Source organism: Halichoeres trimaculatus, unplaced genomic scaffold (assembly GCF_033239565.1).
Source record: "Halichoeres trimaculatus isolate MK-OKI-2021-1 unplaced genomic scaffold, fHalTri1.1 fHalTri1_scaffold_11, whole genome shotgun sequence".
Lineage (NCBI taxonomy): Eukaryota > Metazoa > Chordata > Actinopteri > Labriformes > Labridae > Halichoeres > Halichoeres trimaculatus.
In genome coordinates, this window is record NW_027437189.1 from 24,024,926 (window position 1) to 24,049,174 (window position 24,249).

At 39.9% G+C, this 24,249-nt stretch overlaps 2 protein-coding genes across 2 annotated transcripts; both read left to right on the forward strand.

Moving 5' to 3' along the window:
• The first annotated feature begins 5,712 nt into the window (after positions 1–5,712).
• LOC141799730 (cysteine and glycine-rich protein 1-like) lies at positions 5,713–15,917 on the forward strand. Its single transcript, XM_074682067.1, has 7 exons — positions 5,713–5,857; positions 7,921–8,251; positions 10,503–10,612; positions 11,312–11,480; positions 11,561–11,690; positions 11,780–11,876; positions 15,501–15,917. The coding sequence occupies exons 3-7, from the start codon at positions 10,504–10,506 to the stop codon at positions 15,575–15,577; spliced, it is 582 nt and encodes a 193-aa protein (XP_074538168.1). The 5' UTR covers positions 5,713–5,857; positions 7,921–8,251; position 10,503; the 3' UTR covers positions 15,578–15,917.
• A 1,047-nt stretch (positions 15,918–16,964) lies between these two features.
• On the forward strand, positions 16,965–19,212 carry phlda3 (pleckstrin homology-like domain, family A, member 3). Its single transcript, XM_074682009.1, has 2 exons — positions 16,965–17,650; positions 18,658–19,212. Exon 1 carries the CDS (start codon positions 17,221–17,223, stop codon positions 17,644–17,646), a length of 426 nt encoding a protein of 141 aa, XP_074538110.1. The 5' UTR covers positions 16,965–17,220; the 3' UTR covers positions 17,647–17,650; positions 18,658–19,212.
• The last annotated feature ends 5,037 nt before the right edge of the window (positions 19,213–24,249 follow it).

Here is a 24,249-nt window from a genome sequence, read left to right on the forward strand (position 1 = left end):
CTTTTCCACTATCCACTGATTCCACTGATTTTCTGAAACATCTCAGTCCTGAATATCAATACTCTTTATTTTATTTTTTTTTTCATCTTATTTGTTTATTTAAACAGTGCATACTAATGGACACTTCAGTACAGCAACCAAGGGGAAACATCAGGTTGGTAAAAATGAAGCCTATGCGGAAGTGCTTAAAGTTGATGTTCATTGAGAATCTGCCTGAGGCTGGCTGCAGAAAGACCAGAAGTCACGTACACACCCAGCCATGAAAATAGACTTTTACAAAATTAAAAAACATATTTACAGCCTGGTTCAAAAAGACAGCTTGGGTCTAAAACACTGGTTTCACTATTGGTACATACTGTACGGTGGGTGAATTTTTTTCTAACTAAGCTTTTTAATAGTTGTTGATCGTTTGATTTTCCAATCAGAGTCACGTGACTGCCGGGCGCCCTGTAGCTGTTCGAAAGGAAACTCGCAGCTGGCGTCATAATAAATATGGTTGCATCTGCAAATTGGCTTCATTTCATGGTTTCAGAACAGACGGATGACAGGCAGAGGCTACATCCATGTTTTCTACAGTTTATGGCAGCAACCATGTAAAGATGCCAGCGTTAGCCATGAGGCTAATGTTACAAGTAAACAAAGTGATCAACAAAAACAGATAATCTTGACTGCTGAAGAGAAAGTTAAGCTCCAGAGGTCCCTTTTTAATGAATATACTTTATATGGTTTCCTGAATGTATCTGTTTTTTTAAGAGACCTAAACCTCCACAACCCGATAGACACTCAAACCAGACATTTTTCATTTTATGCCACATTTGAAGAAAATATGATGATACACAGCAGAGACACCCTTGACAGGCACCCTTTCAAAATGACACAAAAACACTTCATTCTTTATTCATACTTTTTAGCAAAGTGTGTCTCCTGTTCATTTGTGCTGAATTCCTCAGGGTCAACTGACAAAGTGAAATAACGACAACAAAGAAGAGAAAAAGATACAAAAAGAAAGATCCGCCATGGAGGCAGTAAAAGTGCTTAATCTCCTGTTTTCAGCCATGCGATTGATTTAACTATGATGATGGTAGAGCTTGTCACTTTATCAGTCTGTCTGCTGGTCAACAACTCTGATCCACTCAAAAACACTTCAACAGGACGAGTTTCACTTTGAGGATAAGAGCCACACAGGCAGACACAAGAGCAGTGAAATCTAATGTTGATACTTGAAACTACAAGATTTGAATCAATATTTTACGTAGATATACTGGCAGATGAAAAACAACACTTTTCCCACTGCTCTTCTAGTATTTATAATCTACTGCTGACCTCTCTCATACAGTAAGGTAAGTTTCCTGTTGATATTCAATGTTAGAAGTAATCCTGATCGAATGTGTCAACCTTCTGAATCATTCTACTTTTGACCTTTCAGTTGTATTTCAAAAATCTGAAACATCGACGAACTCAAAAAGAAGAAGCTGCCTCAGGCCAAGCTAGGCCTCTTCGTTTTTAAAATACCTGTTCTGACAAGTCAAACCAGCTCCTATAGGGAGTTTGACTTCACGCCCACCCCCCAATAACAGACAGCAAACACCAGACCCAGAGGAGAAGCTGTCAGAGATCCACACAGGTAAGCAGCTGCAGCCTCCCTCTGACCTGGTTATTTTTTTACTCCTTATTTAAGCGGGAATCTCTCTAACTTGCTATTTTGTCTTAGAGGTGAACTTAATTCTGTCTTTTTATTCTGCAGTCCTTTATTCAAAAGTATTGCAGAACAAGAAGTTTAAGGTTCCTGAACATTCAAGGTGTTGCTATCTGAGCGGCAACAAAGTTGAACTTTGTATACATTAACACACATTTTTAACAAGAAATTCATTTACCAATAAAAAGTGGATTTCAAAATATGAAAATTGTGGGAGAAACAATATTGATAGAGTAGACTCTCATGGTCACAAAAAGGGAATGCAATGTACTTTTAGAGTAGACTCAAACTGTTAAGCTCTGACAGTGTCTCTCTTCGCTTGAGGTCAAATGCATGTTACCTTAAATCCTTTCCTTTCAGAAAGTTGCACTTGAGACTCCGTTATGATTGGATCAGTACCAACAGGAATGACAGAAACCGAAGACATTTCGTCAAGTGCATCAGGCGGTACATGCATGTTTAATCCAATATATAATTCTGCTCTACAAATCCTTAATGTCTCCTGAAGCTTGTTGTTGACGTTAACTTTCCTTTCTTGCCGCTCCCTCAGAATGGGAAACAGTAACAGATCCAAAACAAGCCAGAAGGCTATTTTCAAAATGCCTCCTCCACAGAGACAGAGACTGGAACAGTCTGTTTCTGAGTGTGGACATCAGACACGACAGAGAGGAGCAGGACCGAGCTTTAGTTGCATTCTACAAGAGGGACAACGTGCGGTGGACGGTGCCTCTTCAGTGCACACTCCGAGGTCAGCTCTTTGTTAATCAAACAGGATTCTTAAAAATGCAGCTCAGCTGAGAGAAATACTGAAGTTATGTGTGTCTTTCACAGGTGATGCTGCAACAGGAAGTGGAGTTGATCGTCACATCATGTCAACAGTGATTTTCAGGCTTATGAGTGGATTTCATTTAAACTTAGGTTAGTCACTACATTAACTAGAAAAGCACTCAGAGAGCGCAGACCACTGTCAAGCATATTGTGATTGTCATGCAACACTTAAGTCCTTCTTTCATGTTATACTCCCTTTCAGCAGACTGTCTGCTACAGTTTGGTGTTAGTTGCAGGTTTTTACGATAATTTTTTACCTGACAGTGTTGAAAATTATGATGACCCAGTACATATTTCATATTCCAGATCTTAGTATCCAGAATACTGTCAGGATCTGGATCGTACTTTGACATCTGTCAGAAATTATGGTGACCTTGTCTTGTATTGTTTTGCAAAGCAATCTGACCATTTATGGTGGAGTTATATTCACATATGGTGAAAAGATCTATCTCACGATGATAAAGAATCCTTAAAAAACATCCTTGATCCAGACGGTGATCCAGATCACCTCCAAATTTTAATTTTTTTCTTCCTTATCCCATTTTGAAGATTTCTTGAAAATTTCTTCAAGATCCGTTAGTCACTTTTTAAATTATGTGGTTCACAGAAAAACAAACAAACAGACAGACAGACAGACAGACAGACAGACAGACAGACAGACAGACAGACAGACAGACAGACAGACAGACAGACTCTCAAAAACATAACCTCCTTGGCAGAGGTGAAAATTATACACAACATATTCTAATCAGGACAATACCTGGTTTTCAGGGAACTATCATAAAAACAGTTTATCAGGTATCGGTTTCAGTCGGAGAATTTTTTTTCTATCTTCATTCACTGATTTATATTTTTGTGTTAAATGTTTTGTTTTTAAGCCTCAGTCTTCTGTTGTTGCAGGAAATGTTCCCATTACCAAAATCTTTGAAGGTGAGCCCGATCACCTCATCCCCTCAGTTTCAGATGAACTCCTGGACAATAACATGTTTGCTGTCGCAGGCCGGATGATTGGCCTCTCCTTTTTGCACTGTGGTCCAAGTTTCCCGGGGCTTAGCGCCGCCATTATTCACATTCTTTTTGGAGGCTCGTTAGAAACTGCTCCTTTGACACTACAAGACTGCCCTGACCTTGACATCCGGGATGCTATAATAAAGGTGAACATCTCAAGACCTTATTTCCTATCAACAGGCTTCACAGCCCACTTGGTGCATGAAAGTTATCATAACACAGCAACCAAGGTCATTTGCTCTTCACATGAAGAATGTTTTCTGCTTTTTTCAAGCTTAAAGGAGACGCAGCTTTAGAGGAGCTTGACACCATCCATGAGCTCTGCCAGTCACTGGACCTGCCAGCACCACACGCCGCAAACAGGAAATGGCTGTCTGAGAAGATCCTACTATATGCTGTAAAGTCAAAAGTTTTATACTTTCTGTACTTTAATGGACACCAACACTTGTTGCCTCGCTAACATTAATACCACATTTAAAGGATCCACTAAAATAAAGGACTGTCACAACAAAGCCCCGCTGCACTCCTCAAAAGATTAAAAGCATTCAGTTTCCTCCATCTATTGACAGACCGACAGTTTTCAAGCTAACCAAGGCTGCAATTATTGTGGTCTTACAAGATCCTTTTTGTATTAGGACAAACAATGTATTTAAGTACATTAACACTAACAACAAACAACTAACAGAGAACTCATAACACAAATAATCAAACTTCCCGTACAATGACCAAGTTTAGTTATCATACTCATAGGTCTTACTTATCCCAAATGGCAAGGTGAATTAAAAATTGCACACAAAAGACAAAAGTGCAGGTCTTAAGAGATTAAAGCAAAAAATGACCGTTCTGACAAATTATACTGACTTCATGACGCCCTCTCTTGAATTTCAGGTTCTTGAGCGAACGTGGCATCAAATCAACCAGTTTCGACAAGGCTTGAAAGAGACAGGGCTGTGGCCACTTCTCATCCACAGAAAAGATGTAATCCCAATCCTGTTTCCACGAGATTCAGAGGCCTCTGTCACACCTCAGGTACAGCAGTGAAAACAAAACGTCAATAAGTCCATCTCTGCAAAAACCGTCCATTATCAAGAAAAGGCTCAGTAAAGCTTTGGGTGTTGTACCTATTATTATTATTTTTTCTAACAGTAAGAACGGACAGTAGGATATCATTAAAAAATATATATACTGTTCTCTATCATATTGATTTAAATATGAGCAGATCTTTTTTTTTTTTTTTTAGCTTTTATTGACTAATAAAGTAAAACTAAAAGGTGAAAAAAGATTTATTTTAAAGTTAAGATTAATTCTATTGATACATTTTTATTAGCCAGCACCTAAACAAGGAGCATCATAGTTACTTGGTTCCTGAATGAGGTTTATGTGATTTCAGATCATCTTGGACTGCATTGTATGGCCTTCTTCCATAACCATCTTCTTTGAGAGCTATCAGGCTAAAGATGAGGATGAGTCTGAAGTCCTGGATGTACGACGGGTATCTGGCTACCTGAAAACATTTATTGAGAATGGTAGGTAAAGGAAAAGAGTAATTGTGATGATTTAAACTTTTCTGTGTCATCTGATCAGTGGCTGTTTTCTTACAGCATCTTCTGCAGAGCTAAAAAGCCTCGTAAAGTTTTGGATAGGATGGGAGCTGCCTGCCGCACAGATGAGAGTGGAAATAGTGGAGGCCACGTTCCCAACTGCTGCAACGTGTTTTGAGAAGCTGAGGCTGCCGAGGCATTACACAGCATATAAAGCTTTTTACCAGGATCTGTGTGCATGTATATCCACCAGCTACAGCGGCTTTGGGTGTGCCTGAAGTTGTCTAACATGTAACTGAAATACTCGTCAACTGCATTTAAATTTTTCACTCCAGCGGAATGAGTAGATCTTTATCAAGTTGTTGTATATAAAAATAAAGTTATCTTTGATAAAAGATTTTTTTCCAGAATGTTTTGTCACCAAGGCTGTCAAGGTTTGCACATTTAACAAAAGAAAATAGGTTGATATTATAAACCATGGTTAAGTCTCTGCAGCCTTTCCATTTTGTGTTAACCCCATGACGGATAACAATGACGCCAAAATTTAAGTGATATGCACTTTGTGTCAAACCAACTTCAAATGTCCCCACAGGACTTTGAATCTGAGCAACAATCTACAAGCTGACCATGAGTTACCACTCAGGTGCAGCTAATCAGACTGATGTCAGCAGAAAACAAAAGCAGAGAGAGCACTTCAGACTTCATCGCCTCAGACCTGTGGATGAAACTTCACAGAAGTCAACCTGCAGCACTCACTGAATGGGCGGCACCTGAATGCAGGCAAGTCAACACTGAACAAGAGTGACATGTCACGTTCCTTTCCACAGTGAATAATAACAGCTTCACACATGAAGGACCAGTATGAAACACAGAACGTGACTAAACTGGAATTCCTGAAAGGTGCAAACGCTGTGTTTCATCCAGACATGACTGGACATCAGTGAGTAAAGAAAATTGCCTACACGGATAAAAACAGGTTTATTGTATGAGCTTTAAAGCTGAATTGTAATGAAAAATAATAGAATTGTGCTATGCTTTATATATGGAATAAAACACAATTAATTCTTGAAATACAGCAATTAATAGGGCCGGGACTATATGCTACTCTTGCAATTCTATTACAATTTTTGGGATGCCAATCTGATTTAAATTGCGATTATTTGATATTTACAATTTTTGCAATTTTTAGTTTGCTTTTTTAAAACCAAGGCATGAGAAGAAGTGAAATGATGATGATAATGTCTACAGACTATATCAGGAGCCATATTTTCCCATGAAATGCACATTACATGAGTCAGAGAGAAACATTTCACGCTCTGCTGGAGAAAAGTGGTAACCTTTTTCCCAAATCTGTTTAAAAACAAAGACTGAAATAAAGAATTTAAATTTGAAAAAGGAAAATTGATTTTTTTTTACAAAGAATCCTGATTTTGATATTATCAAACAAAAAATTCCAATATATCAATTTTACATTTTTTCTCCCAGCCCTTGCAATTAATATAGATGAAAAAGTCACACTGACAGTTAAAGTAAATTGAAGTAGAATTGGTTTGAATTTCTTTAAAAGTTTTAGCTTTAAAAGTTAGGGTTTAGTGTTTCAGGTGTGTGTTGTGCTTGTGACAGCCTTACAATACAATTCTCAATCCTGGACGGAGCAACAGAAGCTGAGGCTTGTCAGGAAAATCATCTCCAACTCAAAACATTGAGACTTATGACACTGCTGACTTTGGTGCCACTGCCTGAGTCCATCAGAAATGCTCCACTCCCTTTTTAACGTGACATATCACTCATACAACACTAACTGGGACTTGCACACAAAGGCGATGTGGAAAATTTGTGGAGTTCCCACTTCATTATTTTTAGACAGGAGTGTGCCCCCACCCAACTGAGAACAATCTAGCTGTAACTGTTTTGATTTTCTGTTGTAAACTTCCAGCTATATAGCATTCAATATCCACAACTACCACATGATGGCAGCAGAGGTCAGCCATTCAGGCACTCAATATTTAAAGCCCACTCGCTTTTCTCTGCTGGCATCAGCATTTCAATTTTATTAACACTTTACCATCCATTGAGAATATCTGAGTGACCTTTACCAACACGTCCCCAATGGAAAAATAAATGAATGCTGTAGTGATAAACTACAAAGGCTGATATTACTTTGAGATTGTGCCGTGTTCACTGTGTAAAAAACGGCTGATACACTCACACACTGGTTATCTGATAAAGGTCAAACTATAGAAAGGATTTAAATAAACAACAGACTAAAGGAGGAAAGGAAACACTGACAAACTGAAAATCGGAGAGCATCAAGATAATATGAAACATTTACGATCCCAGTTTTCCCAATTATTTAAAGAATATTAGCAATTAAAGGACTGGGGATAAACTTTTAGCATTTGAAATCCCATAAAAACAGCTTCAACACCCAGTTAATAGTGCTGGCATTTTGGTTTTAGCCTGATAATCTTTAAAGTGTGGATATTAGATCTTTCTAATGGTTTCATATAAAGTAAAACTTAGAACAAATGAGATACAGCTAAAAAGGGAAAAACCACAGATATAATAGGATTCAAACCTTAATCTACATTTAACATCAAACCATTTAATACCTATAACAGATTAACACATGAAGCCTGCAGGGAAGTTAAACAAAGGGAACAGAATGTGAGAAATGAATTGCATTTGCATAGCTCTGACCTGGGCTCTGCTACCTTAATTTTCTATTCCGCATAAGTGGGCCGTGTCTCTTGCTGCAGATTTAGGAAACACAAGGCTTTTTAATCTGAGGTCCCTCCCCATTCACCTCTCTGACTCTCTCCCTCCCTCTTTTGCTCATCCAGGCAGTCAGAAACTCCCCTGTTCCTCAACACGCGGTACGTTTGCAGACTGAAGCAGCAACAACAGAGGCTCCTCCTTTAACACATCTGGAGCAGTGGAGAGTGAAGGGGAGCATATGGAAAACTCTCTTTAACTTTTTTTTTTTTACTCGACGGATTGAGATAAAATCAAAAGCTCCTGTTGGTAAGGGAACATTTCTGAAGAACACTGCAAGTGCAGCCAACTCCAGACTGCTGGTTTCCTGAACACACCCAACACTGTGCTAACGCTACTCTGAACAGGGAGGCAGACTTCAAACTGTCAATCATCCCTCAAAGGCAGCACCTACAAACATCAGGTAAGTTCTGTTTACATTTCTGCCTCCTGTTTACCTTTAACTGTACCACATGATCCACCCTCTCTGCTCAAGCATGCCCAGGAAACAGCCTGTCAAATCTCACTCTCTGTAAAGCTGTGATGCACGTCAGGCTCGAAGAGACTCAGGTTGAAACAGAATTTGTCTTTGTCTATATCTGCACAGAAACAACAAAACATACAACCGACTCTGTTTTCAGTCTCACTCAGAATCACACTCGTGACATGTAGCCACATCTACTTCATGAGCAAACTTCCTGATGAAGTTGAAACCTCTTACTTCTAATACGTGTCGAAACTTGTGAAGCTATCGGTATCAGCACGTACCAGAATTCCTCTTCCTGGATGATGCCCAGATTAGTTAGTAGTACAACAGAATCAAGGCTTCATGAAATAAATGTTGACAGATATGTGTGTGCTTTTTGACTCCTGTGGTCAGACTGACGGCTGTCATCTCAGTCAGCCCTGTTACAATCTGTCATAACTCCTCAAAAAGTCAGTGCAGCTCTTTTCTGCACAACCTGACAAAGTATTGAGGAGCTATTCAGAATATATATGATAGTATTTCTTACCTGTCTTTCCTCACTTCCTGTCACTACATCTTGAATTTTAGTTCACACCCAAGTCTCCGCCATCTTTTCTGCTCCTCTCTCATCATCTTGGCCTCAAAATACCTAAAAACAAACAAAAAAATTCACTCAGTCATTCCAAACTCCTGCTTTTTCATATTGTCTCAAGTTGGGCCGCTGGAAAACAACAAACTTCTAATGGTGACTGGTACAGGGATATTCAGGGCTCATGTTCCATTCCTGAGACATCAGACCATGCAGACTGCAAACAAACCTTGAAATAAGAAAAATGCCAGTTTGTGTCAGTGTGGCTGTAAATGAAGGATTTACCAGGACATTTATAACCAAAGACTTTCACTGTCCTGTGTGTTTCACATCCTTAATTTTCATTTTCTTCCACACAGTTCACTGACCCTCAGTTTAGATTTCTGTGGCTGGGTTACTTTGTGACTTTAGCTGCATCCTAAATATTTAACACATGATACCCTGAAAGCAGAAAGCACAGAGCTGGTCTTCCGCTAAAGATGAAGCACAAGTAAAAACAAAACAGTTTCGCTTCATTTGAACTAATGCCAGGCTCTTGCACAAATGAATGACATTTCAGTTTACTATTTGACACTCCCTCCTATACATCCCAGAAACATTTTCACAAAGTGAACTTTCTCTCAACACTACCTTTAAATAACCACAAAAAAACCTGAAATAGTCTGTGATTACAATAACTGAGTCAAGATGCAGCAGCTTTTGGCTTTAATCCCATACACACCATACCTTCATGCTCTATCTGACCCAGCCAAAGCTGAAGCTGCTTCTACAACACATCACTGTCCCAGTTCAACAAGCTCATATGAAAAAGGACAGTCTACAGACGTGACACAGAATGAAGCAGACAGGGAGTAGGTGGTGTGAGTCAAGGGCAGGGAGGTGGGAGGGTTTGTCGGTCAGGAATGTGGATGTTGATCCTCCAGAAAAGACTGGGAGGCTCAAGCTGGGTGACAAACTGGGGAGAAACAGGCAGGAGGCCAGAGTCTTTAACATACCAGAGTTTAAAAAGAGTCATCTGATGAGCTGTGCTTTCAAACATCATCCACACTCGTTAGATGTAATTTCTAATACAGAGTCATTTTCAGCTCTAACCACCGAGAAAGACTTTCTTTGCTTTGCTTTTTTCCACTCTCCTGGCTTCTTTGCTGAAACCACAGAGAACTGGCAGGAGGGGGAACAGTCTATGGGCCGGGTCCAACAAGGCCATAATTACAGGCAACCAAGTTCGGGTTTAATGCAGCAAAGATCTGGTGAATGTGCATGCAAGACATTTGGCCAGAGGGATTTGTCAGAGCTTAAATCCATGTGTCTCTATTTCATTTAGCCAGTTTTATAGTTTTTATTAGCTATTATAGTTTTTTATATCTGGTCTAGTTTTCAACTACACCAACCAGGTCAGACAAATAGTCAAACATCATGCCTGAAATAATACACCAAGAAGTCTCTTCTACCAAGGTGTTCCTCAATTCTCCATTAAGATAATGTCCCCAAAACTTACATATTTGAACTATCTGCCGTTTTTTAATGAGATAACAAGGAAAGTACTGATAAAAAAACAGACTAAAGGGTGAAACTTGACTGTTAAAACGTGTATGCACAATTTGTGTTTATTCCCTGAAGGATGCCATTAGGTGGAGGAAACAAATGTGGCTGCTGTCAGAAGACGGTGTACTTTGCTGAGGAAGTACTCTGTGATGGGCGGAGCTTCCACAAGTCCTGCTTCCTGTGCTGTGAGTAAAGTCTTTACTGCTTCCTGTCTTTGTCATTGTGGAAACCGCTGGAAGTTGACACATGTCACTTCTAATTATAACAGCATAAGCATGACTCAGGTCATTTATGTGAGCTGGTATTATCTCTTCACAATCAAAATCCAAAAGATCCAGATTAAATTGATGCATATTACAGAAAAGCCTATGAGCATGACGGGTTGATATCTCTCTTAAATATCCTTAAGTATTAGAACCAAGTGTAAAAAGAAGACTTTTGCTTATAAGAGGCTAATCTTTTGTACAGTTATTATTGTATTGGGTTTCTTTACTTTTTTTGCAAAGCAAAGCTGCTTTACTTATTATGTTACATAATATCTTCAGCATTTCATCATTTCCCATAAGAATGATAAGACCTAAGCAGTAAAAAAGATATGTTCTGCTGTACAAATGTAAACAACAACAAGACATATCTGGAAATAAATGAAAAAAAATCTCTGCCTAACCTTGAAAAAACATGCAAGTTTGTGAGATCAGAGTTATTTGTGTTTCTGTGTTGTAATGAAACATTCCTGTGATGGAATTTAGATGAGAACATTTTTCTTCAAATGAGCTGCTCCATAAAAGGAAAGTTAAGAGCCAATCCAAACACATGAACATGTGCACAAATATGCAAAACAATAATACGCTTTCATGTGTGTGAATGTGGATGTGTTTGTTCAGTGGTTTGCAGGAAGAACTTGGACAGCACAACTGTCGCCGTTCATATGGATGAGGTTTACTGCAAGGCATGCTACGGCAAGAAGTATGGACCAAAGGGCTATGGTTACGGTCAGGGAGCAGGGACGCTCAGTATGGACAAGGGAGAGTCTCTGGGGATCAAACATGAAGAGTGAGTGACACATGAACACACATACTTTTTTTGGTTCCCTTTAAAGCCTCACATCAGCGACTTGGCTGTGTCTCCATCAGAGCGGCTCCTCATCGTCCCACCACAAACCCAAACCCATCTAAGGTGGCTCAGAAGTTTGGCGGTGCAGATAAGTGCCATCGCTGTGGCAAGTCCGTCTATGCGGCTGAAAAAGTGATAGGAGCTGGGAGTGTAAGAAATACTAGAACAAAATAAAACAGAAAACTTATACCATAAAAAAAAACATTTTCTAAAGAAATAAAACATGTTTTCATTTGCAGTCGTGGCACAAGATTGGATGTTTCACATGTGCACAATGTGGAAAGAGTCTCGAGTCAACTACTTTAGCTGACAAGGATGGAGAGATCTTTTGCAAAGGTAAAATCTAAAGCCTGCACTTCCCATTTCACAATTTAGTAGTTCTTTAATATTTTACTGTTTTAGCTTGGCTGTTTGTACAATTGATTCCTTGAAAGACTCCAAGATTTTAGACCAAAATCTTGTTGTGTGGACTGTGCTTTGTCTCTTTTTCTGCTTTCCATCTGTGACTTTGTGTTTTTGCTGCCGCCTGTCTTGGCCAGGTCTACCTTGAAAAAGAGATTTTTAATCTCAATGGGACCAACCTGGTTAAAAAAAGGTCAAACAAATACAAAGATAAATAATGGAATATTTATGAATATTCATATAAAAAACATTTGCTTACATGGCACAAGCATTATCCTACACATTAAACCCCCTCATACTTGGACAACTTAGATCTAAAAATATGGAAAGGAAAAGAAAAAACAACGCATTTTAGGGAGTTAAGTTGTCCAACATTAACTTTAACACTGTGAGTGACACAAATCTATTTCACATGATTTTGTTTGATTACTCTATATGAAAAATCTGACGATACGTTTAAGAGCTTGAAGATTTAATGAAAAAGCTGATTACTTTCAACCAATAGGATATCAATAATGATAATCACCCTATCTGTAAACATGCATATATCATACCTATGTCTTGTGTTAGATATGCTTCCATCTGTGGTCTTGTGCACAACAACCAGTCAAAATGAAGAACGTTGATCATTTTAAGCTGCTTTTTCCTGAAACACATTGTACAGAGCACAGAACAACATCACTCAGTGGGAGTATAACTCAACAAGTCAAATAGACTTGGAATGATTGCTCAACCAAGGGAGATAGCTTTGTTGAGACATGCCTCTGACTGTAAGATGTGTAATGTACATAAGAGTACAGCAGAGGGCACCCTTACACAGAATATATACTCAAATAACTGTGGCAAACTTACTTTTTACTTGCATATTACAGAAGTTTGTGGTCACAGAAAAGGGGAAAATAATATTTCAACACACTACAGGGTCGAGGGTCAAAGGATGGACCAGAAAGTGCAGCCTTTTTCAGTTTATTGGGTTAAGCTTGGTGTTGGCTAATGCAAGGTGTTAAATGACAGCTGACTGTGAGCGTCAGCCCTACCTTGTGCCTCTTTAGTTAGATCATTACAGGTGACTTCACATGTTGTGGCATGCCAAACACTAAGAGAGGAAAAAAAAAACAGGTGTAATTACCTATGATGACGACACTCAATGCAGGTGACATAGCTCCAAGGTTCAGTCAGTAAAGCCTCATAGGCTGTTTTTGAAACCACCTACTGTTCAGCAAAAGGGGGATTCAGTATACACTATAGGGATGTCCTGATCATGTTTTTTTTTGCTCCCGATCCGATTCCGATTTTTTTGTTTTGAGTATCTGCCGATCCCGATATTTCCCGATCCGATCTTTCAGCAATGCATCAAGAAAAAAGAAAAGAAAAAAAACTCCTACAAGTTGCCCTTTGAGTTTTTTATGTGATTTAAATGAAGGTATCATTCTAGCCAACATGGATATAGCTTTTTTTCTCCACTTAGTGCAGCATTGGATCAACAAAATAAAAATAAAGCTTCTCAGTGGTGCACCACAAGATTGCCTTGTATGTGTGTGACAATAAGGTTGCAATTTCTTGTTTGCAATTATGTTGTACTTGTTATAATGACAAATTAAGTTATATTCTAAAATGAATGATGATGTGCTACTATACACATTTTAATTAAAAACAAGAACTAAGGCCCCAGGCTTTCTGATTCCCACTCCCCCGATCTCCGATTGTTAAAAAATGCCCCGATCAGCCCCAATTCCGATCACATAGAATAGAATAGAATAGAATAGAATAGAAAATACTTTATTTATCCCCGAGGGGAAATTCAGGAGTCACCGCAGCATTTAAGAAAACAAAAGTAAGAAAGAGTATAGAAAGTGCAAAAAAGTCCATAAGAAATTGGATGACGACATCCCGTCCACCACTCGTCCACCACTCTCCAGCCCAGCCAGTCTCCACCTCCACAGGGTCCAGGACTGAGCCTCCCCAGAAGTCTGTTCAGTCTCTGTCTCCTGGATCCTGTCTGCTCACAGCAGGCGAAGCTCCTCCAATGTGGCGCCGGCGTCCGATGTCAGCTCCGTCAGCCACGTCCGTGAACAGCACGATGCCACTGGGTTAGCACAGCTAGCTCGTCCATCCCCCGGGGCTAGATCCCACGTTCCCAACAACGATGGATGGAAGGACAGGTCCACGTCGTCACCTCCCAGCTCACATCCGAGAACCAGCACGTCGTCCTCACCTCCTCCTCCTCAGCTCGAGGGAAATCATCAAGCCCTACACTAGTTAGCATTGACATGCTACAGGCTGCTAACAGCTAATTTTGCATGTAAACAATGCAGCCATGGTTACATGTAGGATCTCCAGACAAACACAGGAAAAAAGTAGTAAAAAATATCGCCGAAGCCACAAAAAGTTTGGTGTCCGTGACCGACAATGAACCACACAAAGTGATGACCCACTCCAAATACAAAGATGACGAAAAAGAGACAAAAAAATTACAAGAAACGGACAAAGACGAGAGAGCTGCTGCAACAGGCAGCTACATGGGTAGCGCCTAGCAACCAATGTTGCAACCAATGCAACCAATGTCACATGATCGGATCAAGACATCCCTAATACATTATGTAAATAAAGTATTTATATAAGTAATATATAGTATGTATGTAAGACATAGTATGTACGTAGTGTGTAGTACGCAACACTAGCGCTGATCGCACTCTTTTTTTTCTTTTTATTGTAAGCAGCATGCAGTTTGGGAGGAATGTTCGAAAATAAAAATAAAAAAAAAAAAATAATAATAAAAATAATAATAATAAAATAATAATAATAATAATAATAAAATACAACTTGGGTACATCACTACCACCTACTGGAAAGAGTCAGCGTTACAATTACAATACCAACTGTAACTGTTTACTTCCACAAAATTCATTAAAGTCAATTAAAAAAACACTAAACTTCTTTGAAACCATACACGGAAGCAAAGTTTTCAAAAGTTGCCCTCTAAAAATAAAAAAAACAGCACAGCACACCTAACAGAACAGTCCCACTACAAACTAGATTTAAAAGCAGTAAGTGATACATATTATATTCTACAGTAGCAGGAGGCAGTACACAGGACCTCCTATCTACTACTACTACAAACGTAGAGGGCGGTTTGGAAATCAGCCGTACTGTTGCTTACTTCTAACTAATGTGGCTTTCACTGGCAAATACACTTATCCTGAATGTGAGCTTAACGCTTTCAGTTTAGTTGAATGCTTGCTGGAAATAAGAATATCTAGGGATAGTTTTACATAATTTGTTCCTCCAAGAATGTAGCTGTACTGCTTATTGTACATAAAAACACTAAGAGCACTCTTTAACTGTAATTATAGGCGGCGTCTGTCAACTAAATGAAGCCCGCTGTTAGCTAGCAGACGTTGAGCCGTTTCACAGCACCTGCGTCGATTCAACCCAGTGGAAATACGGCTGATTGTTATAGCTAGCCTAAACAAACGACTGGAACGTGGTGAGACAGTGTTTCAACAACACGTTTTTTAGACTCGTGAGTTTGTAACATTACCTTTTCCTCCCCAACAGCTTGTTACGGAAAATGCTTTGGTCCCAAAGGATTTGGATACGGACTTGGTGCAGGGGCACTGTCGCACACTCAGTGAGGACCGGATATTTTACTGCTAAGCTTCCGCGTTCTTCCTGCAGGGGGCAGGCTGTTACAACTGAAGCTTCGCCTGACGAAACCTGGGCGAAACCATGCCCAATGGAAAAAGATGCAAATCCTGCAATGACAATAAAAAATACCACGTTTTCTAAAATAAAGCAAAGTATTGTTGTTTATGGAACTGTTTATATTAATTCTGATTCATAAGTCACATTCAACAGCAAAAGTATTTCACACTCATTATCTGCTTTCCTGAGTTCCATTATGTTTTGTCATTTTGTATGGGGCTGTTATATTCTCTTAAAAGAAGAGAGACTGCTGCTTTTTATGTAATCCGGGTAAACTCTATTATAACTAATAAATATAAAAGAAAGTAGTTCTATTGTTTTGTTTTGTCGTGGTATGAGTGAAACTGCATGCATGTTTGAATATGGAATGAAAAGGGAAGAAGGTCTAAAGGTGACGTGCAGTATTTAGGTTTCAAGAAATGACATAAGCCCATAGTTATCATTCCTCTCATATCACTGCAGTGACACATCACACTGCTGAGAAGATGAATTCTGTATCTTGTAAAGTTAGGGGAATTACACCTTCACTCCACCCATAAGGTTCATCATCAAAGTGGTGCCACCTTTCTGACAGGGGTTTTTGAAAATGACTGATATATTCTAACTTTCTTGTTTAAAGTGCAGATATTACAGTGAAGCATAGAGGCAGGGCCTTGTCGGATATGAAAACCTACTTTTTTTCAGTTTACTTTAAATTATAAAGTTATTCCTACTTTCATTGGTCTTATCAAAGTATTTATAAATATAAAAAATAAGAATGAAATTTATCAAATAAAACCTCTTAAACCTTGACTTGACAGGCCAATGACCTAGACCAATCCAAACCCAAAATTTAATGTTTACTGTTGACAGGATTATGTTTCCACACTTTACCCCACACCCACATTCAAGCTCTCACAGACAGCATAATCACTTTTAGAAACTTGACAGTCCAGCTAAATGGGATCTAACACACCTTTACCTATTGGTGTACTTATCCTCAGTTTATTTTTTCAGACAGGTGTGTTAGATATTTTTTCTCAACAGGTGCGCTGAGGTGGCTGAACCCATCTACCGTTTTCATTTAATTCTGTCAACACGTAAAGATTAAACAGTGTGGGCTACAATAAAATCAGACTGGAACCGACGTGTGTGTACCCTCAAAACACACACACACACACACACACACACACACACACACACACACACACACACACACACACACACACACACACACACACACGCACACACACACACACACACACACACACACACACGGATCTCCTTATGCCGTCACCAGGAGGGGGCGGGGTGCTAGTGTAAGTGGTGGAAGGTCCTCAGAGGAGCCGGGCATGTACAAACATATCCAGGCGGACCAGCCTACCAGTCTCCACAGCGTGTTGTCCTTACGCACGATTTGAGACTTGGATCCAAACTAAATCCCAGTGGATGATCTGTCTTTGGCATAGATCAAACAGTTTGTGTTGACGGAAATCGACATCTTTTCAGTTACATAAAAGATGCGTATTGGATGGTTCGTTGCTTGAGGTTTATAAGATTCCTCTCTGTCTGAAGAATCCAGCTCAGCGTGGCCATGTCTCTCCCGTCCAAAATGATGAGAGACGGGCTGCTGGAGAAGCGCAGCAGCGGACTCCTCCAGCTCTGGAAGAAAAAACGCTGCGTGCTCACAGAGGAAGGTTTGCGCCTGCACAACTGCAAAAGCTCCGGCGGTGGTGATGCTCCAGGATCAGCGTGGAGCACCAAAGCCAAGGAGCTCCGATTTGAGCGCATGGCCACGGTGGACTGCGTGGAGTACAAGCGAGGGCTGGTGTACTTCACTGTGGTCATGGTAACTGGAAAGGAGATTGACTTTCGGTGTCCACAGGAGGGGACGGCTTGGAACGCGGAGATCGCTTTGGCACTGGTGCGCTATAAGAACCTGCAGGCCGTGCAGACAGGGAGGAACAGGCACATGTCCTCAACGCACCTGGGGAGCACAGGAGAGGATGAGGAGCTGTGACATGGTAAGCCTGTCTGCAACGAGGAAATACAAAAAGCTAAGGCTTGTGATCAATTTCTACACTTATCCATTCAAACTGAAACATTACTTATTTTCTTCAGTTGAAAGTGATGCACCACGCATCCCTGAAGCTGCTAGATATTCAGCTCTTGTATGAAAGTGGTGTAACTGACAGATAAACACAAGTTATTGCGTTAAATAGGAATCTCAAGGGTCAGGTAAAATATGAATTGCTGTTCCTTTGAGTGCAGCTTCCACAGCTTCCACCATCAGTGATAATCTCCCCTCCTGTGTGTTGATGGGGTGCTAATAGTAACAAGCTGGTGCACTGATTGGATGGAATGAAAACATCCAGACTCTTGGGGCCAAGGTGGTGCATGTCTGACACTACTCAAAGTGTGTGCTATAAGTTAATCTATTCTAAAGAACCACTTCAGTGTAGTAAATGCCATGTCAGCTTTTCTTACCACAATCACCATGACACTGCAGCACAGTCTTTTTAGGACACAAATGCCCTCTTACTCCAGGACATAATTACGATGCAATTTGAGCCTCCAAAATAACATCTGCCTGCCTCTCCCTCACTAGGCAGCCAAGTATTTTTAAACACACACACATGCTGACACCTACACACAGCCCACTCTTGTGTGTTTTACTAACAAGAAGACAATTGCACATTTATGATGACCACTGCTAGCACCCATCCATTCTGCTGCTATTAGAACACAATGAGTAACAGCACATGACACCAGTTTTATTTGCTGAAAGTGGTCTCAAATGTTCATGAACTGAGTGTGTAAGTCTGAACTATGAGCTCACACTCCAGGAATCCACAGCCAAGCTTCCTGAAGAGAGAGCCGCACAAGTCAAGTTCCCAAATTAACTTAGTCGCTGTGGTAACAGTAATATATCTCACTACAAGTGCACTTAATGGGATCCCATCAGCTACCACGGTGTCAAATATATAAAGTAATAATGAAATATCTAATATCTGCTTTTGCTTTTCTTCAGGCTTCCCTCTGTCTTTGGGTTGAACCAATCAGAACACAGAAGGGGAGAGGACACCAGATCTATCTGCAAAGCATGATGGGACCAAACAGCCCTCAGCGAATATGGATTACAGGACGGAGAACAAGAGTTGCACCCTTCTCTTCTCTCCTACGTTAACATACTCGCGCTGTCATATAGAGCATAGGAATGTGATGAACTGTCGGCATAGATGGCATTATTTTTGCTCTCAGTATGACCTCAATGCTCGAGGCGCCCTCATCAGAAAATGATGGCAATACTGGGTTAGAATTTAAGGACACTGTCTACCCATTGTGCCTTTATGTTTAAACACAGACTCCACCTTGAACGTTTTTATCCAAGTGTTTTCTAACGCTGATGAAACTGGAGTCACTTTTTTAAGTCTTGCTTTTATGAACAAACATTGCTGTTTAACTGGCTTTAAGAAACTTTTGTTAAAGACCTAACTCATGCATGTTTTTCCAAAGCTTATCATGAAGTATTTGATCATATGAATTGCACATTGTGTTACATATGTAAAAAACCATGTACAGTATTACAGCCTTTAAATATTAAATACATTTAAGAGTTTAGTCCCAACGTGTTGAGATTTACTCAAAGTTTTTATTTTCAAACATATTTTGGAACATGTATTTAACATCTCTCAGAAGCAATCAGTCAGCTGGGATTCATTTTAGGAGCAGGTCATTAATTGTTAAGCTCATATGTTTCCAGTTGTGGTGTAACCTTGCTGTTACAGCCTCTGGAAAACATAGACACACACTGTGGCATCGCTCTCCCGCTCTTGCGTGAATGCTGGAGTCAGGACGCCTTTTGTTTTGGAGGACTAATGAGAAGCACAGTGAGCCTGAGGCATGTGCTCACAAACATCCGCCCACACATTCACCTACAGAGGTTTACGTGCACGCACAGCCCAGTGCTGATATTCAGCAAGGTCTCAGCATCAGGAGACTCTCGTTAGAGAGGGCAAGCTCATATTGTTCATTCAAGCATCTTTAGCGTGTGGGTGTGTGTGTGTCAAGAATATGGCAGACTATGTGTGTATGGGCCTCAGCTCAGGTCAAGAATAAAGACTTGATTGTGTAGCGATGTCTCTCATTACTGTGGAAAACCCCCAAACTAGCCACACATGAGTCAGCAAAGGGCCAGGAGGACTGCAAAGAGCAGAGACACCCAGTGATGGATGGTCGCCGGTCAAAACAGCGTGTGCGGTTTGGTCTGTGGGCAGGTGTAAACATACAGAATACTTTATGTGAAGGGAGTGTGAGTTTGTGCACTCACTGGTGGTTTCGTGACTTACATCTTCAAATGTCAGACTGTCCAGAGAGTGTGTGCTGACACTACTCAGAGGAATGCTCTGTTTAAACATTACAGCCTCTGTCCTGGGTGTTTGGTTTTCTCAGAAGATATAAACACAAATACGGTTATCTACAATTCTATAAACTAAATCATAGGCCTGAGGAAGATGTTTGCATTATTGCGAGGTTCATGTTAAGACAAAGTCAGCTTCGGGGCCTTTACAGAAAGACTGGTGTGTGTACATACTTCTCTGAAAAAGTCTGAAGATTACAGGTCAGATGTTTTAAAAGCCCAATTTTCAATTGATGTTACAAATGGCTCCAAATGACACTGTTGTCTGCTGTCAGCACAGTTGACCACTAGAGGTCTGTCTCCCATTAGCTGAGAAATAACTCCTCCGTTGACAGTGTGTGTGTCAACATTCTCTTTGTGGTTTGCTAAGTTTCATGGAACACAGATCCAAAGTTGCCTTTTTAATGTAATTTGTTTTGTATATCAAATATTTTTTTCTTTTCTCCTTGCAGATATAATCTTGTGAAACATGCCTCACAGTTTTTTCTAGGTCTTTTTTAATTTTAAGTGCTGATCTCTGAAAATGTCAATTGTATATGTGCAATATTCTTACATGATGTACTTACCATTTCTTCACTGAACTTTGCTTAAGCTTTAATGTTAAGTAACTGTAGCTGAAAAAGCCTCTGAGGAAGAAAAATAGGGTGACATACCAACATTTTTTAAAAGGATCCTAAGAATAAAGCTCCTAAGTGAAAATTATTCACACAACACAATTGATCATAACTCTAATGGAGCGTTACCTTTGCAAATTGTACCATTTATGCTGTATGATCTATGGTAGTGAGCAAAACACCGTGTCATGTTGAACTGGAACACTGAGGCGAATATTTTTCAAACATGACACTTCAGGAGATTAGAATAAACATCAATTTAAACTTTCAAGTATGGGTGATAGGCCAACACAGTCCTTTTTACCGGGTTGCACATTTTGCAATTAAGTTTAATTTTGTCCTTCAAGAATCTATTTTTGCTGTTTTTATTCAAGGAAGAAAAAATTCCAAGCCCCCTGCAGGCTTGCCCAGGATTTTGATGCGTATTAGCTGTGGCTAATGAAATCTAATGAATCAGTGGTCATTCCATCAGCTTCGTGAAGCTGTTTATAGAAATCACATGAGCTGAATGTTAATGTTGGCTTGCTAACATACCAAAATGGAAAAATTTTATGGCATCCTATATGTTTGCTGTGTTAGAAATCTGAGCTATGCTTGATAGCATGCTCTTTGCTAATTGGTGCTTGGTCCAGTGTTCCCTATGAGCTTAGGAGAAGAAGGCAAGGACAACGTGCTGGTACTGCAGTGCAAGCTTGGAAGACATCGACCTGTCCTTCCGTCTATTGTTATGGGGAACCTAAGATCTAGCTCCAGTAAGATGGATAAGCTAGGATTTCACCTGCTGTAAGTGGACAGGATACAGGAGAGTGACCTAAAACAAACTGGGGAAGACGGACAGCTCAGTCCTGGACCCTGTAGAGGTGGTGGCTCACTTTCATTCTGTTTATATATTCTTGATTCTTCTCTCTCTATATAACTTCTTGTATTGCTGCTGTGACTCTAAATTTCCCTTTGAGGATTAATAAAGTACATTCTATTCTATTCTTTTCTAAAAAGCTAACAGGGGATGCTAGTGTAAGGCAGAGTCTAGTGGTAGTAAAGTAGACAATGAATATTAGATGACTCAACATATGGTAAATATGTCAGAGTTAGCTGAAAGGTAAATTCATACCTGCAGTCCCTGGTTATTTGCAAGAACAGACTCCCTAAGAAGATCAAAGTAAAATGAAAACTCATCATATGAATACCATGAATAGAAAGGTTTATATAGGGGTAGTCAAAAAAGACACATCACCTTGAGGATTACTTTTCTGTACCAAAGACTCCATTAAAAAATATCTTGGTGTTTCTTGGTGTTTCTTGGTGATACATTTAAGTCTGGGCCAAAGGACTGGACGTACAAATTTACTCTACCTTCCTAAGCCACTCCTCCAGTGCTGCTTATAATACAGCAAACAAACAAAGTAGTGCTGGGGTTTTTACTCTCACTCAACTGCAGTCTTTAAACCAAAGTACCCCAATTAAAAAAAAAAAATCTCCAATTGTATATTTAATTATTCCAGTTTTCTCTGTAGTCTATCTTTAACCGACATAAAACTTTCTGCCTGTACTTTATCATCGTAGTTGTGTTATGCAAGGCCAGAGCCCCCAGCTCTAACTGCTGGTTACGATAAATCTTCCAGGAGACAAATAGATGGAGAAAGATTAGAGAGAAAGAGAGATGGGGTTTACTAATAATAGCCTCCACTAACAAAAGAGAAAGAAGGAGCCAGACAATGATGGGGGCGTGGTGGTTAAATAGGGGAACACCAAATTGTTGGGTTCATCTCTGATCAGTCCATCCTGCCTCTGCTGCTGTCTCATCTCTCCTGCCCCTGTCGCTGGTAAGGTCCCTTTGTGGTGTGGTCTGTACAGTTTTTGGGGTGTGATGTTGGTCCTTCTTAGTAGTTTTGTAAACGTTCAGCACACAAACTGAATCAATGACTGTTTGAGGTGGTTTAATTTTGTCTTGTTCGACCAAATTTTTGCTGAAAAGTGACCATATAGACTCTGAATTTATCAGTTTATACAGTATAGAGTGTTTTAGACAGTTGTTGGAGAACTTCTGAATAGTGTTTTTAAACTAGTAAAGATATATTGCAGTGTTAAGTGTTTCAGTAAAACTTTGTTGTTTTTGCCTGTTCTTGGGGCTGGGGCTGCACCTACACTGTATGAAACACAAAGTATCTGGTTCAAATCTAAAGTCAAAGCAGCTCTTTTAAAATCAGAGGCTGATACAAACTTTCCAAAACATGTTTGGCTTTTTCTCTTTTCTCTGACTGCCAAGTTGGCTGCACCACAGAGGCTTCTAAGCATCCATGAGTTACTGAGGGTAAATCTCTGATCCTGCCTGGGCACCCCAGAGCACAGTCACCCCCCACAGCTGTCTATCAGATGTTCCCTGGTCTATTTGGGGAGACAGTCCACTCTAAATTCCTCTCCCTGAGATAATCCTGGGGAGAAAGATGGGGACCAGAGGCGAGAGAGATGGATGAAGGATGACTATCAGGCAGGAATTTTCCTAATCTGCTGGAGCAGCTCGTAACTTCCATCATTCAGGGGGGGTCTTAGGTGGCATCACGTTAACTGGCAGCGCCTGGTTAAATGGGAAAGGGACTAGTAATAAGAGAAAGGGTGAGGTGAGGTGAGGTGAAAGTGCTGGAAATCATTTGGTGGTTTGTTAAAGGGCAGGGGGACAAGAGACTGAGTGTGAAAACAAATGAGCTAATGCGAGGACAAAAGTGAGAACAACACAAGGAAAGAAAAAAACCCACAACCTGATATTTTTGATACTAAAAATGCAAAAGTTTGAATGATAGTTTAAAATGATGGGTAATGTTTACAAAGAAAAACTCCATAGATGTATAAAAGTATCATTAAAAACCATCGTTCTTACAAGTATCTATTTCATCAATTTTTAATGTCTCCAATGTACAAGTACCCTGATGATAACAGGAAGCCAACAGCAGAGAGGAATTCTGATGAGATTACCATTTACCTTTATAAGCCACAGGTTGTGCTTCTCATTTCAGTCATTTGTGACTTAGCTTGTTCTTAGTCCTAACAATGCAGCTGGTTTTTCTGTGATCCTCAACAAGACGTGACCATACTTCCTGAAAGCACAAGGGAGTGTGAATAACACAATTGAGTGTGAATTAAGTGTTGACAAGCAGGAGGACAGAGGTCTGTGTGTAGAGTTATGACTTATTTGTCTGCTGACAGCCTTAACGCATCAAACTGGATCTCAGATTTGTAAAAGAGCGCTAATTAAGAAGAGGGTGAGGTCTTGACCTCCTGCAGTTGACAAAGAAATGTCAGCAACTGTTCAGCGTGTGTGTTACTGATTGCATCCTTCTCTCCCACAGCGAGATCCCAAAACCAAGATGCCTGAGCATATGTGAGTGTTCTCAATATAGATGTACACAAATATTCACAGAAAATTTCTGAGATTTGTGTTGTAATTATCTTTAATTTCTTTCTTTCTTTTTTTTTTTTTACAGGCAAGAGGTAAGAACATTTTCAAAATTTAACAGTTGGAATATCCTTCAAAACAATTACTCCAGTCAGCAAACATTTATTTAGACAAATAATTCACAACAACTACAGTACT

What these genes read in the sequence shown, in the direction of transcription:
- LOC141799730 (XM_074682067.1), top strand. Translation starts at nt 10,504, where the DNA reads ATGCCATTAGGTGGAGGAAACAAATGTGGCTGCTGTCAGAAGACGGTG. An exon ending in CAAGTCCTGCTTCCTGTGCT is followed by an intron (nt 10,613 to 11,311) that starts GTGAGTAAAGTC and finishes GTGTTTGTTCAG; the next exon opens with TGGTTTGCAGGAAGAACTTG. An exon ending in TGGAGAGATCTTTTGCAAAG is followed by an intron (nt 11,877 to 15,500) that starts GTAAAATCTAAA and finishes CCTCCCCAACAG; the next exon opens with CTTGTTACGGAAAATGCTTT.
- phlda3 (XM_074682009.1), top strand. Translation starts at nt 17,221, where the DNA reads ATGTCTCTCCCGTCCAAAATGATGAGAGACGGGCTGCTGGAGAAGCGC.